The sequence below is a fragment of the Elephas maximus genome, chromosome 2, assembly GCF_024166365.1.
Source record: "Elephas maximus indicus isolate mEleMax1 chromosome 2, mEleMax1 primary haplotype, whole genome shotgun sequence".
Taxonomy (NCBI): domain Eukaryota; kingdom Metazoa; phylum Chordata; class Mammalia; order Proboscidea; family Elephantidae; genus Elephas; species Elephas maximus.
Genome location: NC_064820.1, coordinates 198,454,210 through 198,473,224, shown reverse-complemented (window position 1 = coordinate 198,473,224; position 19,015 = coordinate 198,454,210). Strand labels below are relative to the sequence as shown.

Sequence of the window (19,015 nt, the reverse complement as noted above, 5' to 3'; positions counted from 1 at the left end):
CATTGCTGATGTCAGGTGGATCTTGGCTGAAAACAGAGAATACTAGAAAGATTTACCTGTGTTTTATTGACTATTCAAAGTCCTTCAACTGTGTGGGTCATAACGAATTATGGATAACATTGCAAAGAATAGGAATTCCAGAACACTTTATTGCGCTCATGTGGCAACTGTACATAGATCAAGAAGCAGTCATTCAAACAGAACAAGGGGATACTGTGGTTTAAAATCAGGAAAGATGGGCATAAAGGTTGTGTCCTTTTGTCATACTTATTTAATCTGTATGGTAAGCAAATAACCCGAGAAACTGGAGTATATGAAGAAGAAAAAGGCATCAGGATTGGAGGAAGACTCATTAACACACGCAATATGCAGATGACACAACCTTGCTCGCTGAAATCGAAGAGGTCTTGAAGCACTTACTGTTTAAGATCAAAGGCTACAGCCTTCAGTATGCATTATACCTCAACATAAAGAAAATAAAAATCCTCACATCTGGACCAATAAACAACATCATGATAAACAGAGAAAAGATTGAAGTCGTCAAGGATTTCGTTCTACTTGGATCCACAATCAACACCCATGGAAGCAGCAGTCAGGAAATCCAATGATGTATTGCATCGGGCAAATCTGAGGGAAAAGGCCTCTTTAAAGTGCTAAAAAACAAAGATATTACTTTGAGGACCAATGTGCACATGACCCAAACCATGATATTTTCAAACACCTCATATGCATACAAAAGCTGGACAATGACACTTAAAGCACAATTTAAAAAAAAAAAAAAGAGCTGGACAATGAATAAGGAAGACCAAAGAAGAATTGGTGCCTTTGAATTATGGTGCTGGCAAAAAAAATTGAATATACCACAGACTGCCAGAAGAACGTACAAATATGTCTTGGAAAAAGTACAGCCAGAATGCTCCTTAGAAGCAAGGATGGGGAGACTTCGCCTCACATACTTTGGACATGTTATCAGGAAGGAAGAGTCACTGGAGAAGGACATTGTGCTTGGTAAAGTAAAGGGTCAACACAAAAGAGGAAGATCCTAGACAAGATGGATTGACACAGTGGCTGCAACAGTGAGCTCAGCCATAGCTATGATTGTGAGGATGGTGCACGACCAGACAGTGCTTTGTTCTGTTGTACACAGGGTCACTAGGAGTTGGAACCAACAGGGGCACTTAACAACAACGAGTCAGAGTTAACTCCACAGCACATGATGACATACATGTGGGTATAATCCCATCTAGGAATAGGGTTTTCTTTGTTATGTTAATGAGGCTATATCCGTGTAAGGTGTGTCTTAAGCCAATCACTTTTGAGATCTAAAAAGAGCAGCTTATACAAAGAAGCAAGCAAGAACAAACTGGAAAAGATTGATGCCCAGTGGAGACCGCCAAGGAACCAAGGAACCGAAGCTGAAAGAAACACTTTCCCCAGAGCTGACAGAGAGAGAAAGCAATCCCCTCGAGCCAGTGCCCTGAATTCGGACTTGTAGCCTCCTGACTGTGAGAAAATCAATTTCTGTTGTTTGAAGCCACCCACTTGTGCGTTACAGCAGCACTAAGAACTAAGGCAGTATCCCATTTATAGAAGTACCACTGTTTATTATCAGTTCCGTATCGATGAGCATTTATGTTGTTTGTAATGTTTTGTTATCACGACAGTTCTGCACTGAATACGCCTGTCCCTTTCCATATAGGTTAGCACATTTACGAAATAATGTCTCGGAGGATAACTGCTGTGTCAACTGGTGCATACATTTTAAATCTTAGTGTTGTTAACTGTCATCGACCCCATGCATAACGGAATGAAATGCCGCCTGTTTCTGTGCCACCCCCACGATCAGTTGCAGATCGGACTGTTGTAATCCACAGGGTTTTCACTGGCTGATTTTTGGAAGTAGATCACAGGCCTTTCATCCCATTTGTCTTACACTAGTCACCTCACTGAAGCCATCATAGCGTCAGTAGACACATGCAAGCCTCCACCGACAGATGGGTTGTAGCTGCACGTGAGGTTCACTGGCCGGGAATCAAAGCCAGCCCACACATTGTTGTTGTTGTTAGGTGCCATCGAGTCAGTTCCGACTCATAGGACCCTAGTACAACAGAATGAAACACTGCCTGGTCCTGCGCCATCCTCGTAACGGTTGCTCTGTTTGAGCCCGTTGTTGAAGCGACTGTGTCAGTTCATCTCACTGAGGATCTTCCTCTTTTTGGCTGTCCCTCTACTTCGCTTGTGCTTCTCCAGGGACTGGTCCCTCCTGATAACATGTCCAAAGCACATGAGACAAAGTCTCACCATCCTGGCTTCTAATGTACTTCTTCCAAGACAGATTTGTGCGTTCTTCTGGCAGTCCATGGTACGCTCAATATTCTTCACCAATACCATAATTCAAAGGCTCCAATTCTTCCTTATTCACTGTCCAGCTTTTGCATGCATATGAGGTGATTGAAAATACTGTAGCTTGGGTCAGGCATACCTTAGTCCTCAAGGTGACATCTTTGCTTTTTAACGCTCAGAGAAGGTCTTTGGCAGCAGATTTGCTTAGTACAATACGCCATTTGATTTCTTGACTGCTGCTTAAATGAAATCCTTGACAACTTCAGTATTTTCTCCATTTATCATGATGTGGCTTACTGGTCCAGCTGTGAGGATTTTTATTTTCTTTATGTTGAGGTGTAACCCATACCCAAAGGCTGTAGTCTTTGATCTTTTCAGTAAATGCTTCAAGTCCTCTTTGATTTCAACAAGCAAGGTTGTGTCATCTGCATACTGCATGTTGTTAATGAGCCTTCCTCCAATCCTGAAGCCCTGTTCTTCATATAGTCCAGCTTCTTGGATTATTTGCTCAGCACACAGATTGAATAAATATGGGAGAAGGATACGACGCCAACGCACACCTTTCCTAATTTTAAACCACGCAGTGTTCCTTTGTTATGTTCAAATGACTGCCTCTTGGTTTATGTACAGGCTCCTCATGACCACAATTAAGTGTTCTAGAACTCCTATTCTTCCAAATGTTATCCATAATTTCTGTTACTTAACCACCAATGGTCGAGAGACAGAAACTCCACAAACTCTATGGGGCAGTTCTACTCTGTCCTATAGGGTTGCTGTGAGTCAGAATAGACTCAAGAACAACAGGTTTTTTGGGGTAACCACAAATGCCTCCCCGAAAATCTCAGTAGGTATTGTCAAATCACTCTCTACAGAGAATGTCCCAGTTTATCCTTCCCCTAGTGGCCTCGTTCTCTTCCTGCCATAGTCAGCAGCTCGTTTTTTTTTTTTTTTTTTCCCAGTCCGATGCAATTGTCGTTTTAACCTTGTTAGCTTTTGCTTCGTATGTTTAAGAGCTATTTGAATTTTCTTTTCTGTGAACTCTCCATTCATATCTTCCGAACATTTTCTTTCCTCTGACCATTTTCTTTCTGTGAGGCTGTGGATGTTTTAGAATGTCTTTGTAGGAGCATTTTTATATCCAGGTGTCTAGCCTTTGTGACATGAGTTAGAAATTTCTTTTTCCCAGTTTGGCTTTTGGCTTTGCTTATAGTGCTTTTTGCCTTGCAGACATTTTAGTTTTTATTTGGTTGGATCAGGCTTTTCTTTTACGGCTTCTGGATCATAAGCTGTAGTTAGAAAAGCCTTCCACTCTCCAAAGTTACAAAGGAATTTCCTCTCATTTTCCGCTAGAATTGTTATGATTTTTTTATTTTTAAACATGCCTGCAAAGACAGCAATGGGTTTGGCTTTTTTTTTTTTTTTTAAGGGCCTCCATCTCAAAGAAAAGACAGTCCTAAAAATGGCCAACAAGGCCCAACCACTTTGCCCCACTGCCATTATTGCCTCTCTGAGTCCCCTCCCACTGCTTCTTCACCACCCACCCCCTAGCACACTCTGCTGTGGCCTCATTGGTCGCCTTGATGTTCCTTAAACAAACCAGGTGCCCCCTGCCCTCAGCCTTTGTGATGGCTGTGCCCTCTGCCTGGTATGCATTTTTCCAGATATCTTCATGACCAAGTCTTGGAAACCCTAGGGAGCAGTTCTACTCCATCCTGTAGGGTCACTATGAGTCGGAATCAACTTGATGGCAATGGGTTGGGTTTTTGTATATCCCATTACTTACCTTGCTAAAGTAGAGGGCCAGCGAAAAAGAGGAAGACCCTCAAGGAAATTGATTTACACAGTGGCTGCAACAATGGGCTCAACCATAGCAACAATTATGAAGATGGTGAAGGACCAGGCAGTGTTTTGTTCTGTTGTACATAGGGTTGCTATGAGTCAGAACCGACTCAACGGCACCTAACAACAACAGTTACTTACCTGTAACAGTGCCTGGCTCATGGTTGGTACTCCATAAATATTTGTTGACTGACTGCTGCCTCCTTGTCCCAGCCTTGTGGTCCAGAGTTTGGGTTCAGGGATCGACCGGGAAGCAGAGAAGTTATTGGTTGGCAATAACATGACTTAGCAGAAAGCGCGTAGGAGTTTGAGAGTTAGGAGACCTCATTCCAGAATGAGCTCCACCTGTTACCAACTTTGTGGCCTTCAACAAATCACTTCTCTCTGGGCCTCTATGTTGTCCTCTGTCAAAATGGTCATGCTGATCATACCTCTCACAAAAGATTGTTGAGAAAATCAAAAGCAACAATGGCTAGGAAACATGATTTGCAAACTGTAAGGTGAGGACCCCGGTGGGCTTCTTATTGTTGTTCTTCTGTGAGTCCTCTTCTGCTGAGGACAAGTCTCAGCTTCCTGCACCAGCCCTTGCCCCAGTACCACCTGTGCTCCTGGACTCACCTCCCTTCAACTTCCCGGTGCACACTCAGCTCAGCCGCACCCAACCCTGGCTGGGCGCAACGCCTCGCACGCCTGCTCAGCCTCACACATCCTTGTGCCCTGATACAGGTCTTTCCCTCTGCCCAATATGTTTTCTCCCCCAAGTCTCAGCCAGTGGTGAACACCAATGCTTTTCCCTCAAGCAGCAAGCAACAAAGGCTGATTCCTACCTGGTTGCCAGAACCCAAAGTGAGTGAGCACCAGGCAAGATTCAGCAACTTCACTAAATGAGTGAATGAACCAACAAGGGTGGGGACTGACTGTCATTGTTACCCAGAGCCTGCCCTGGCGGGCAGTTGGCTTTTCAGCTGACGCTTGTTTGCAAGACCATGGCAGGAAACAGCCAGTGATGGCATCAAGCCTTGAGGGGAAGGGGGACAGGTGGCCCATAGCCGTGCCAAGGGACGGGCCAGCGTGGGTGAGGGGACCCTCTTCCCTGTGATCTGACTGCGGTCTCTCTGCTTGTGTTTTGCAGGTCCTCCGGTAAGTGTCCTGGACTGTACTCCCTGCTCCTGAAAGATAAGACATTTTGTTCTCTTTCTAACACTTCCATGAAAATAATTTTTGATTGGAGAGGTATATCTTAAAAAACTCAGTCCTGATAGGGGCCGTGCATTTTATTTAATTGTACATGAATATAAGCACAGATTTCCACGGGCTCGATGTCCCCTCAGAGCGTTCTCTGACCATTTTCCTTCCAAGAGAGCTGGCATGAGCCTGGCTGCTCCTCACCAGGTCTTTGGTCAGTGAGGTGCATAGAAATCCAAGCACCATGCCCGTATTTTTTTTTTTTCCAACTATTCATTGCTGAATATGCTTCATTTGCAGATTTGTATTCAGTTCCCAAATTTCTTCCAGGAACAAAGAGCCATATCTTGTCCCATTGATTGATAAACACTCTACATACTAGAGCGCACGTCATGAGGTGTCCATTTAACCATGCCACTATTTTTTAAATGCTCCGCCACAGTTGATATTTTTAAATGTTTTGTCTCATGTGCTTTGGCAGAAGGGCTCTGAGGTTAGGCGATTATTCCAGGAATAAGTGGGGCTTGCCAACTAGATCCTGGGATTCGTTTTCCTCCTTTGCCAAAACATTTTTTACTCTCTGAATTGGACAGCTCGGCGCTCACGGGTGCAGCCAGCCAGCGAGAATGCTCAGATAGCTGTGGAGGGAGAATGCTTGTGAGTTTGAGAAGAGGTGAGGGGCGGGGCTGGGCTGCCCCCTGAACTCTCCTTGGCTGTCTGAGGCGGCGTTGACCTCACGGTCGGTCGGTCGGTCGGCTGGTGGCCCAGGAAATCGCATTCTCTGGGGCACGTGATCTGTCTGGCTTTGATTTGCCTTGGCCATTTTTCAGAGCCCGATAAATCCTGATGAATCAATTCAAGAAGCACATTGACAGCCAGCTTGAGCCAAAATTAACTTTCTGAAGGAATTCCTTTTGGATGAGCAATATTCTTTTTTGACTTCCACTGGACATGATTCACGTCCTGATCGGCACCCCTCAGGAGCTGGGCTCCTCGGTACATGCAGCGCCACAGTGAGCCAAAAAGCAAACAAACATTTGTGGATTTATTGGCCATGAGCAGTTTTTCACTGTTGAGTTATTTCTGGCTGCCACATGGAAGCTAGCTTGTGTGAGCTCGCCGACCTAGTAAGGCAGAGTGCTGGTGAGGGATTTTGGTTTTTTTTTTTTTTTCCTAAATTTGGCTGTTAAAATAGTAAATGTATGAGACAAATGCAGAGTTCTCTAGCTGCAGCCTGGAGGCGGGTGTCTGATATGCAGGGCATTGGGGTGGTCACTGCCCAGCAGGCCTGACCTGCTCTGGGGACGGAGAAGCACCGAATATCCCTCATCTACAGCTCCTCAGGTTCACCTCTTCCTGTGACAGCGGGGAGGAACCAATCCTCCACCCTCTGTGCCCCTCCCAGCCCTGATAGAAAGTGCATTGACTGAAAAGTTCCTGATTGGATCATGGGGGCTATGACGATGCCCTCCGGAACCCTGTGTTCCCACGTGTCTTTACCATGTGCCCTGGGTGATGTGGGCAGGACCCCTGATGAAGCCCCAAGGCTCGTGGCCCCTCCAGCCTGGCCCGGGGAGGTGGAAAAAGGGTACTTTTACCCCTAGACCCGTCGGAGCCCTGGTGCTCCCCCGCCCCCCAGGACTGAGTTACCAACCAGCCGCCTCAGTTGCAAACCACGAAAAGCGTGGAAGGGTCTGGGGCATTGATTGAATTCTAAGCGTTGCCATATGGTTTTCTGCTCAAAGTCTGATTATTAATGACGTATTAATTACCACAGGGGCAATCAGGACGAGACGGCTACCCGGTAATTTGCCGTTTATTTTTTGCTTTCTTTGCCTTCCTCTCTTAAGCCAATGTTCTTCCCCTGAGCCTTTCTTCAACTCTGTCTGCGCTCCGCTCTTCCTCCTCCTCTGCTCCTGAGTAGAAATGGCCTGTCCGTGGAGGGCATTGGCATGAACTTCTGTGGAGACACACAGGCATGCTGTTCTGCAGGGCCCGGGCTGGGCAGCCATTGTGTTGCAGCCCCACTGCCCTGGAGGCAGAGCAAAGACGCAGTCTACCACCAGACACTGTTTCCCTGCCCAGTCCACCAGCCAGAGCGAGGGCTCAGCCCTGGGCAGCAAAGTGTTCTCCAGGACAGGTGTGGCTACCAGCTTCGCCCCAGTGGGCAGGGAGGCTCTGGGTCCCAGCCCTCAGTGCCATGTCACCCCTCAGAAAAGGGAGACTGGTGTGTCCCATTGTGGTCTCTGTGGTGTCATCATGACTTAAGTCTTTTACAATTAAGCCTAAAAGTTAGTTTACACTTGGAATAAACATCCCCAGCCCAGACCGACGAGCTTCACATCAGAAGTAAGATGAAATGTGACTTTGTGGCTGTCCCATCCTGCACAGGGGTTAGGAGCCACTGGGGCAGCATCTAGAAGTGCCAAGACGTCAGGAAGAACACTGAGGGTTGGCCCAGTGGAAGGAGAGGCAGGACCATCATGTTAGGGGTCGATTTGTTCTGTGACTTCAGTGCCAGGAAGCTACAGGGCAGGCCGTGTTGGTTCATTCAGAAGCCTTTGTAATGACCAGATCTATCCAGATTCAGGACAGGCCAGCAAAAGAGAAAGATGGTCCCCATTCCTGGCAGAAGCTGTCCTCCTTGGAGGCTGTGGAGGAGAATCCAACCCCAAGCACCACCATCCTCAAGCACCAGAAAGAGCTGGGTTTGAATTCCAACTCTGCTGCTTCCTCACTGTGTGACCTTGGGGAAGGCACTTGCCCTCTCTGAGCTTCAGTTTCCCCCAAATGGACTGATGAATGCCTCCCTGATGGGGTTGTCATCGGGATTAAATAAGACCAGGGAGACACGAAGTGTGTTACAACCCGGGCATCCGGGAGTCAGTAGGACTTTGGGGGCATTTGCCTCATTCCCAGAGTGGCCCCGTGCATGGCCCAGGTTAGAGCCTGGGGTCTTCCAGACAGTCAGGGCAGCTCCTGGGCAGCAGGCAACCTGGCCGTTCAGAGCAGAAGTGTCTGGCCCTGCAGATGGAGTTTCAGAGCACAGGAGGGAGAAGATATGAAGTAAGAAGGAAATGTCAAAACCAGCCAGGATCCACCTTCATTGTGCAGGAGCACCCGGGGCTTAGGGCCCCACCACAGCTCCCCAGCAGTTTGTCCTGATGAAGCAAGGGTCACACACCCCATTCCTGGTCAGTGGAGCCTTTGTGTATCTGTGTGCCACAACAGCTTGTGGGAACCACAGGCTTTCACTGGACCAGAGCCTCTGAGTGGTACAAACGGTAATGTGCTTGGCTGCTAACTGAAATGCTGGCGGTTCAAATGCACCCAAAGATGCCTGGGAACAAGGCCTGGCGATCAACTTCCAAAAGACTAGCCATTGAAAACCCTGTGGAGCACAGTTCTACTCTGACCACTTGGGGTATCATGAGTCAGAGTCGACTGGACAGCAGCTGGTGGTCTTTGGACTATTAGCTTTACCAGCTTGGGAGGCCTGGGAACTTCTAACAGAACTCCTGTCAGGTGTACCTAGTTAAATTGTACTTTCTGGAACCCTGGTGGCATAGTGGTTAAGTGCTACGGCTGCTAACCAAAGGGTCGGCAGTTTGAATCCGCCAAGCACTCCTTGGAAACTATGGGGCAGTTCTACTCCGTCCTATAGGGTCGCTATGAGTCGGAATTGACTTGAAGGCACTGGGTTTTTGGGGGGGCAATTCCTTCCTCTATATTTACGTGACCAAAGGGGAGTGGGCAGTGGAGGTTGGGTGAGTGGGCTTCTTCTCTCCCTGCATCGGTGTTTCCTCTGAGCAAACAAACAGTGACCCAGAAGTCCTTCCCTCTGGCTGCAGCCTCAGAGGGCACTGGCGGATGGTGGTTGAGGGCAGCAGGTTTTGCTCTCATCTGCTCCAGACCCGCTGCTAAGGGTCTGCCTCCCAGAGGCTCTCCTTCGCCCTCTGCCGCCACCTCTGCCATTCCTCCAGGGATGGGCAGGGGACCAGGCGGCTGACCAGCTAGCCCTGTGGGTGACAGGCAGGAGTTGGGTGTGGAGGTAGGCAGCCAAGCAGTTGAAGCTGTGAAGCCTTGGGCAAGCCACTTAGCTTCACTGCGTCTCAGTTTCCTCATCTCCAGAAAGGGGATAACAAAGGTACGTTCCTCAGAGAGCTGTGGTTTGGATGAAATGAAGTCGCTCATGCAGCACCCAGAACCTCATGTGTCACAGTGCACGGTAGCCTCTGGTACTGGGGTCATTACAGGATTGTCAGGGAATTCAAGCTGGAGTTGTGGGAGGATAGGATGTTTCACTCTCAGCCTGGCTCAGGGGAGGGGGTCTGGGAGTGTTGGGGTGGGGAGGCAGAGGGCTGAGTGTGCCTGGAACCCACAAGAGTCCATCTGGCATGAAGGCAGAAGCTCTCCGGGAAGGACAGGGTTTAAGGCCCAGCAAACCTTCCCCACTCCTTGCGTGCAGACAGCTCTGGAAGCCAGCACCTTTGGTCTCTGGGGATCCCCAACAGGCAAGACCAGGTGGTCCAGGCAGTAGGGGACCTGTTAGAATCCTCAGGCAGCTGACTTCACAGCCCAAGATTTCACCGAGGCCAAGGCAGAAGACAGCAACCCTTTCCCCAGGGTCGTCCAGCCATGCTTGCACACACTTCTGGACATCTCCCTGGCTGGGCCGGCCCCCGCTGGGCTCAGAGCCTGCACGTGGCCAGTGCCACAAGCACACCGGCTAACCTGGCTGTGTGCCTCTAAGCATCACACTCTGGCACTGCCACATGAGCTATCCTGACTTTCAGGAGACCCACAGGCTGGGGGCAACATCTGTGTGCTTCCCCCTCCGAAAGGAAGCAGTGCCACAGTGGAGGGTCCTTCTGTCGGGCCATGGGGCCCATGTGTTTTGAGCAGAAATTCAAATTTCTTGGTCTACAGGGTACAAGGAGGCTCTGCCTGGCCCCAGCCTGGGATTTATTTACCAACGACTCCATATGGTCATCTCCAAGTTTAGGACAACGCCCTCAGTGCTGGGAGGCCTGGGTTGCAGAGGCAGTACCTCGAGTGGAAGGTGTTACCATGGGCTTCGATTCTGCCAGGCCCAAGTCCAAATCCTGTCTCAGCTGTGTGGATGTGGGCAGATTGCTTAGTCTCTGGGAAGCTGGGGGCAATTCCTCTGCAGAGCTGGAGGATGAAATAACATTATAGAGTCTCATGACCAGGTTCAACAGGTTCAATGTGCAGCTGTTGTTAGTTGTGTGGCATCGGCTCCGATGCACAGCAGCCCCATATACAACAGAACACATAATTGCCTGGTTCTGTTTAAGTCCGTCATTGCAGCTGTGATGTCAATCCATCTCACTGAGGGTTTCCCTCGTTTTTGATGACCCTCAACCTTACCAACCATGATGTGCTTTTCTAGTGACTGGTCTTTCCTGATGACACGTGCAAAGTGAGTGAGCCCAAGCCTCCCTGTCCTTGCTTCTAAGCAGCCTTCTGGTTATATTGCTTCTAAGATTGATTTGTTCATTTTTCTGGCCATCAATATTCAATATTCTTTGCCAGCACCACAATTCAAAGGCATCAATTCTTCTTCTGTCTTCCTTATTCATTGTCCAGCTTTCACATTCATATAAGGTGATTGAAGAGACCACGGCTTGGGCACTTACAGGACACGCAGTAGCCACTCAGTAAGAAGGAAAGACAGGCTTAAAAAAAGATTCTAGTCTACTCATTGTATATTTGCAGGATTTGGCTAGACAAAGACTTTGAGAATGGTCGGTTTTAGAAAAAGGTATTTTTCTGCAGCTTAGTGAATGTTAAAACCAGCCTCAGGGGGGATTTTTCTTTTGTGCTCAAAGCTTGTCACTTCCCAAGGGGAAAGAAGAACAAGAAAAGAGTAGGGCAGGAAGGTGGTGGTGGAGACAATGTCATCTGTGTTTTCTGGATTAGCCCAGGCTGCCCCCTTCCTTGAGTAAAACTAGGTCCTCATGTGGACCAAGTGGGAGTGTCTAGGGGATACGGGGCATAAAAACCAAGGGCTCTGTGGGGTAGATTGTGGAAGTCGGAGCTAACAAAGGCCCAGGGTCACCTTGTCTGTGCCCTCCTTGTACAGAGATGGGCCTGGCCTTCCTGCCCCGCCAGCATTCATTAATAGCACTCTTCCAATTACAATGAAATCATATTTACTGTAAAACATCCAGAAAAATAAGAGAAAAACACAAAGAAGGAAAAAAACATTAGCCATGATCCTACCACCCTCAGATAAGTTCTCTCAGTATTCTGGTATTTGTTCTTCCATATTTTTTAATATTCAAGTCCATTTTTATATTTATTGTTATAAAAATGAGATTACAATGGACATACTTTTTGTAGCCTATTTTTTTTTTTCAATTAACATATCATGAGATTTTCCCACATCGTTAAAAATTCTTATAGAATGTAATTTTATACCATGGCCACATGGTGTTTGATCATATCTATAATTTATTTAACCAGTCTCTAAATTCTATTATTTATATTTAAATATAAACAGAGAAAAAAAAAGTTTTTTTCTCTTTTTATATTTAAAGTGTTTCACCATTATAGTTAACATCCTGGGAATAAATTTAGGTTTGTTTCCATGATTATCTCCTTAGAATGAACGTCTAGAAGTCGAATTGCTAGACCAAAGGGTTTGCACATGTTTCAGGCTTTTGATGTACATGGCCAAATCGCCCACCAGGAGGCCGTACTAATTTACATCCCCACCAACAGTGTATGAATACTACGCGTTTCTCCAAACCCTGGCCGACTGTGGATATTATCATACTTTTTTATCTAGGCCAGTATGATAAATGAAGAAATGTATGTGTGTATGTAGGTATGAATGTATCTTGTTTCAATTTAGGGTGTATTTTAATTAGAAGTGTAGGCTTAGAGATTAAAGTTTTGATAAAGTTTGTGTAATCCCAACTGCTACCTGATGGTAGGATGTGGAATTGCAGGTATAGAGTTTAAAGCTGACCAGTGTTTGAGGACCTTCAGATCCCAACTGGTCCAGAGACTGGGATATCATGGAATCAGCAGCAGCTCCTACCCCTTTCTGCCTTTTCATCTCGCCTCTGGACAGGAGCTGCCCATTTAGTCTCGTGTATCTACTTGAACTAAGAAGCAGACTCTTCGCAAGTATTATGTTTTATTTTGTTAGTCCAATCTAATCTTTGTCTTTAGCGTTGGCATCGGGAGTAATTTTAGTTCTGGGTTAACAGAAGAGTCCAGGGGCCATGTCTTCTGGAATTCCTCTAGTCTCAGTCAGACCATTGAGTCTGGTCTTTTTACATGAATTTGAGTTCTGCATCACACTTTTCTCCTGCTTTATCAGGGACTTTCTGTTGTGTTCCCTGTCAGGGTGGTCATTGGTGGTAGCCTGGCATCATCTAGTTCTTCTGGTCTCGGGCTGATGGAGTATCTGGTTTTGTGGCCCTTTCGTCTCTTGGGCTAATATTTTCCTTGTGTCTTTGGTGTTCTTCATTCTCCTTTGCTCTAGGTGGGTTGGGACCAATTGATGCATCTTAGATGGTCGCTGGCAAATTTTTAAGACCCCAGATGCCACTCACCAAAGTGGGATGCAGAACATTTTCTTAATAAACTTTGTTAAGCCAATTGACCTAGATGTCCCCTGAAACCATGGTCTCCAGAGCCCCCCTCCTCTTTCCCTCAGAGTGTTTGGCTTAGCTTTTGGTTTAGTCCAGTTGTACTGACTTCCCCTGTATTATGTGTTGTCCTTCCCTTCACCTAAAATAATTCTTGTCTACTATCTAATTAGTGAATACCCCTCCCCCCCAACCCTAACAACCTTCAAAGAATGTTTTCTTCTGTGTTTAAACCTTTTCTTGAGCTCTTACAAGAGTGATCTCATACAATATTTGTCCTTTTGCGACTAATTTCACTCAGCATAATGCCTTCCAGATTCATCCATGTTATGAGATGTTTCTCAAACTCATCATTGTTCTTTATCATTGAGTAGTATTCCATTGTGTGAATACACCATAATTTGTTTATCTATTCATCTGTTAATGGGCACCTAGGTTGCTTCCATCTTTTTGTTATTGTGAAGAGCGCTGCAGTGAACGTGGACGTGCATTTATCTGTTCCTATGACGGCTCTTATTTCTGTGGGATATATTTCAAGGAGTGGGATTGCTGGATCATATGGTACTTCTATTTCTACCTTTTTAAGGAAGTGCCAAATCGATTTCCAAAGTGATTGTACCATTTTATGTTCCCACCAGCAGTGTGTAAGTATTACAGTCTCTCCACAACCTCTCCAACATTTATTATTTTGTGTTTTTTGGATTAATGCCAGGCTTGTTGGAGTGAGATGGAATCTCATTGTAGTTTTGATTTGCGTTTCTCTAATGGCTGATGGGAAACCCTGGTGGCGTAGTGGTTAAGTGCTACAACTGCCAACCAAAGGGTCGGCAGTTCAAATCCACCAGGCGCTCCTTGGAAACTCTATGGGGCAGTTCTACTCTGTCCTGTAGGGTCGCTATGAGTTGGAATCAACTCGATGGCACTGGATTTTTGGTTTAATGGCTGATGATCATGAGCATTTCCTTATGTGTCTGTTAGCAGCCTGAATGTCTTTGGTGAAGTGCCTGTTCATATCCTTTGCCCATTTTTAATTGGGTTATTTGTCTTTTTGTTGTTGACTTTTTGCAGTATCTTGTAGACTTTAGAGACTAGACCCTGATCAGATATCTCGTAACCAAAATTTTTTTCCCAGCCTATAGGTTTGTTTTTTTTTTTCTTTTGGAGAAGTCTTTTGATAAGCATAAGTGTTTGATTTTTTAGTTGCTCCCAGTTATCTAGTTTCTTATCTGGTGTTTGTGCATTGTTAGTTATGGTTTGTATTCTGTTATGCCATGTATTAGGGCTCCTAGCATTGTCCCTATTTTTTCTTCCATGATCTTTATTGTTATAGATTTTATATTTAAATACATTTTGAGTTAGTTTTTGTACATGGTGTGAGGTGTGGGTCTTGCTTCATTTTTTTGCAGATGAATATCCAGTTAGCATAGAGGAAATTTTGACCCTCAAAACAAAGGTGGAACCTACAAAGGAGACGCAGGCATTGCACTCTTGCATTTTTGGGGTAGTGATCAGCATTTATGTTGATAAAGTGATTTACCATCTCATAAATGGAAGGTTGGCAAATATCAACAAATCTGGATGCTGTCATGCCCTGTGCTTGGCACTGCAGTGGCACAAAGAAGGATCAGACCCAGTCCCAGTCTTTGGAGGGGGTCTTTGGGGGTCCCCAGTTGGAGGGGGACCAATAGCCAATTCGCCATGGGATATAGAGGATGGAGCAATTAGGAGCGCAGCGGAGTCTTCATGGAGCTTTCTTATCATGCCCCTTTGTTCCCTTTCCAAACTGTGGCTCTGTCTAAGACAAAATGGCTTGTCTCTCGTGCACAGCTCAGACTTACCAACACCTTGAATTTTGCACAGAAAACCTTAGAATCATCGTCTCCTGTCAAAGCATCAAAATCCTCACTTTTCCCCTTCTTTGGTATTTTGACCTTCTTGACTCTTAAGTTGAGCTTTAACAACTTTTTGTTTTGTTTTACATCTTCTGGATGTAGTTTAAACATTTCTTGAGAAATGTTTTTTTGATAACATGGTACACGGCTTAATAATTTCTGTGCATTTGAAAGTATGAAGAGTGTTACGTTGTGAGGCCAGAGGCCCTGGGGTAGGGGAGCATGCCCACCTCAGAAACACCCACTGACCACTGACGCTATGCTGGATGCTTGTTTGGGTCTTTGGACCAACACTGAAGAAGAGAGACAAGACCTCTCCCTCTAGTGGGGGGAGTGAAGCAATAAACAAGTAGACAAATAAATCAACAAAATAGCTTCAAATAAATGTGCTAGAAAGAAAATAAAACAGGGTGATGTGATTAAGCACGATGTTTGTGGGTGGACAGATATAACATGGATGAATTACATAGTCAGAAGGCCCTTGGGGAAGATGACATTTGAGCTGAGACTTAAATGATGAAAAAGATGTAGAAATCTCGGGGAAAGTGTTCCTGGCAGAGGAAAATGCAGGTGCAAAACTCCTGAGGTTGGAACAAGCTTGTGTGTTCAAGGTGCACTCAAGGCCATTGTGGCTGGCGTGAGCAAGCAGGTGACAGGAAGGTGGAAGGTGAAGGCAGAGAAGCCTGCAAAAGCCGAATCAAGAGGGACCTTGTGGCCCATGGTGAGAGGCTGGCCACAGCAGGAGGTCACTGAAACTTTGTGAAGGACTGGCTCTTTTGAAAGATCACTCTGGCTGCTGTGTTTATTGTTGTTAGCTGCTGTCAAGTCAGCTCAGACTCATAACGGCCCAGGACAACAGATGAAATGTTGCCCAGCCCTGCATCTTTACGACCGTTGGTATGCTTGAGTCCCTTGTCTCAGTCATCGTGTATTTTGAATGGCTTTCAACCTAGGAGCTCATCTTCCAGCATCGTGTCAGACAGTGTTCCGTGATCCACAGTGTTTTCATTGGCTAATTTTCAGAAGTAGAAAGTGGATCACCAGGGCTTTCTCTTAATCTGGAAGCTCCACTGAAATCTGTCCACTATTGCTGACCCTGCTGGTATTTGAAATACTGGTAGCATAGCTTCCAGTATCACAGCAACACTTAAGCCGCCACAGTACAGCAAACTGACTGACGGGTAGTGGACTGTCCCTAGGAGGTGCAAACAGTAGATGTGCTTACTGCTAACCACCAGAGGTGCCTCAGAAAAAAGGCCTGCCGTGAGTCCAAATTGACTTGATGGCAACTGGCTATGTTTATAGAAACCACTCATCTCTGAGAATCCTTTGGGAACCAGAGAAGAAAGCACTGGCCTTTCTCATCCCCTGAAGTCCTTCCAACGTACCAGGGAAGCCAGTGCATGTATTGAGCACTTGCTGGGTGCATGCTTCTATGTGTAGCACTTTACAGTTTCAAAGCACATCCACATACATTACAATTTATGCTCAATTTGTGGATTAAAATAATAAGGCTTAGCATGGTCATGTGGTTTATCCAGATCTCATAGCAGCGAGCATGTGGGGCCTGTTTTGCCATCCCATACCTCCAAATCTGAAGGCCTCCTAGGGCTCTGCCATCTCTTGTTGTCCACGGCCCTACCGTAGTTACCTCTGGAATCCCCTTGATTTTCCCGCCTGTACATGGCACCAGCTCCAAAGGTTCACTTGGGCAAGTCACATTGCCTCTGTGCATCTCACTTTCCCACACGTAAAACAGCTACAAGTTTATATCTTGCACATGTTACTCGAGTCCATGAACTACGGTCCATAAGGCACTTGCAACCTCACCTGCCACTCAGCAAGTAAGTACTCAGTAACTACCCACTGATTTGGTCTCTGAGCTGCTTAAGCTGTTTTCTGTCTAGCCATTTTGTTCCCAGACACCTCTGTGGGGATGCCGACCATAGATGAGGGTCAGTCACCCACCATCCAGCCCACTGTGCCCCGGTCGAGCAGGGAGATCCTTGATGTACAGTGGGTAGGCCTGTGATAGGTACACAGAGGGTGTCAGGAAGGGAAGCTGACTCTGCCTAGGGGCTGGGGAAGCCTCACAGAGAAGGGGACATCTGAGCTACGCCTTGAGGGGTGAGTAGGAGTTCCATAGGAGGACAGGTGGGAAGATATCTCATGCAGCATAAACACAAGCACAGTGCACAATGGAGGCATGACAGCACAGGCCACCTTGTAGTTCGAAGTGTCCTGGGGATGGTGAATCTGAGGGGCAGGGCAGGGCAAGGAGGGAAGATGATGTGGAGTGGCCTAGAGAGTGAAGGGCCCCCGACACCACCCAGTACCCAGCAGAAGAATCTGGAGGCAAAGGAAATATTTAAATGATGGGAACAGGTTTTTGTCGGACAGAGCCTGGAGGAAGGGGGTCCAGATAGGAGGCCAAAATCAGATGCCATGGAGTCGATTCTACCTCATGGCAAACCCATGTGTGTCAGACTAGAACTGTGTTCCATGGGGTTTTCAATGGCTGATTTTTTTGAAAGTAGATCCCCAGACCTTTCTTCCAAGGCACCTCTAGATTGGCTCGAACCTCCAACCTTTTGGCTAGCAGCTAAGTGCATTGACTGTTCGCACCATGCAGGGAGGAGGCAGTTGTAACAGGGCCTTGATGAAGCCTGAATCAGAATGCCCCAGTGGGGATGGAACAGACTTGAGGAATGGGAGTCAGTGGCCAGCTTTGCTAAGCAGGGGGCTAGAACCAGATCCCCCCCCAACGCTGGCCACTCTCAGGCCCAGGACTGTGCCATGGCCCACCTGGCTGCACACATGGGAGGCACGAGGCAGGAGTGCACATTTTCTCTGGAGTTGCCTTGACAGCCTCAGGCTGGCTGAGCATGAGCTCCTGGCTGAGATGTAGGATGGAAGACAGGGTCTCAGCCTGGGACCAATTTTGGAAGGAATAACTCAGTTGGACTGTTTGGAATTAATCAAGGGAATAAAAAAGGACCACAGAGCACCACATAGTCATATGCTTTCTTGCACTCTCGTAGTTCAAAAACAGCTTTGATTGTAAAAATGTAATTAGTTAAGTGATTCATCTGTAATATCCCAAATTCATCTGTTTTTAGATTTGAACATCCTACATCTCATTTTCATCTGACCCCTGCAGGGTTGCACCCCAGCTCCCCAGATCCTGGGTGGAGCAGGGATGGGGATGAAAGTGGACTCTGCGAGCTCCTGCTAATGGTCCCCAGATTAGAACCTTGGGGAGACCCAGCGAGTCCTGCGGGAAGGGCCACTGTGCTGACCTTTCATCCCAGGGCCCCGTGCCAGCCCCGAGCAGACGATCCCAGAGCCCATCCCTTGCCTGGGTCCAGCGTGTGCCCCAGTGTCCACATGAGTGTCTGTGTGGGGCAGCAGTGCCCATCAGGAAGGCCTGAGCAGCTGCCCCACCCTCAGTCTCCAGATGCCTCGTGAACCATCTGCAGTTTTTTGCATCTTCCTGGCTGGTGGTGGTTGGTCCCTGGGTGGTATAGGTGGTTTATGACCAGAAGCTAACCTAAAGGTTGGAGGCTGGAACTCAACCAGCAGTGCCACGGAAGAAAGGCCTGCCGATCTGCTTCTATAAAGATTGCAGCCAAAAAAAAACCTTAGAGAGCAGTTTACTCTGTAACACTTGGTGTTGCCATGTGTTGGTCGCTGGCTGGGACCTTTTCCCATTTCCCCAAGCAGCAAATTCCCCTCCCAACACCCTCACCCCACTGCATAGAAGAGCAAGTTCACAGAGCAGCACAAACTTAAGGCTTCAAAGTAAATACGGTCTAGAGAAAGCAGCCATTTGGCTATGCAGCTGCCTCCCCCCATTTCTCCTGACATCAAGGATGGGTCCTCGTCCTACTCATGCAGTGGAAGAGATGGGCTTTGGGGTGCCACAGACCTGTGAGCTCAGGCACGTCCCCAGGCCCTCCGAGCCTCGGCCTCATCAAGGTACAGGACAGATGAGAGCCCCAGGCAGTGAGACTGGCTTCAGGGAGTAAGAGCTCTTGCCGCCGTGATCTTCACTGACCCCAGCAGGCGGAGCCCCCGAGGCCGAAGGAGCCCCTCGCCTGCCGCTGCCCCCAGAGCCCAGGGAAGAGTCCG

At 47.1% G+C, this 19,015-nt stretch overlaps 1 protein-coding gene across 1 annotated transcript in view; it reads left to right on the top strand.

Moving 5' to 3' along the window:
• The window catches only part of COL23A1 (collagen type XXIII alpha 1 chain), a 429,766-nt gene that overhangs the window by 368,156 nt on the left and 42,595 nt on the right, over positions 1-19,015 (top strand). The window contains exons 4-5 of the mRNA XM_049874491.1: positions 5,315-5,322; positions 7,145-7,171. Of these exons, the coding sequence (XP_049730448.1) occupies positions 5,315-5,322; positions 7,145-7,171 (35 nt within the window). The remainder of the gene's footprint in view (positions 1-5,314; positions 5,323-7,144; positions 7,172-19,015) is intronic.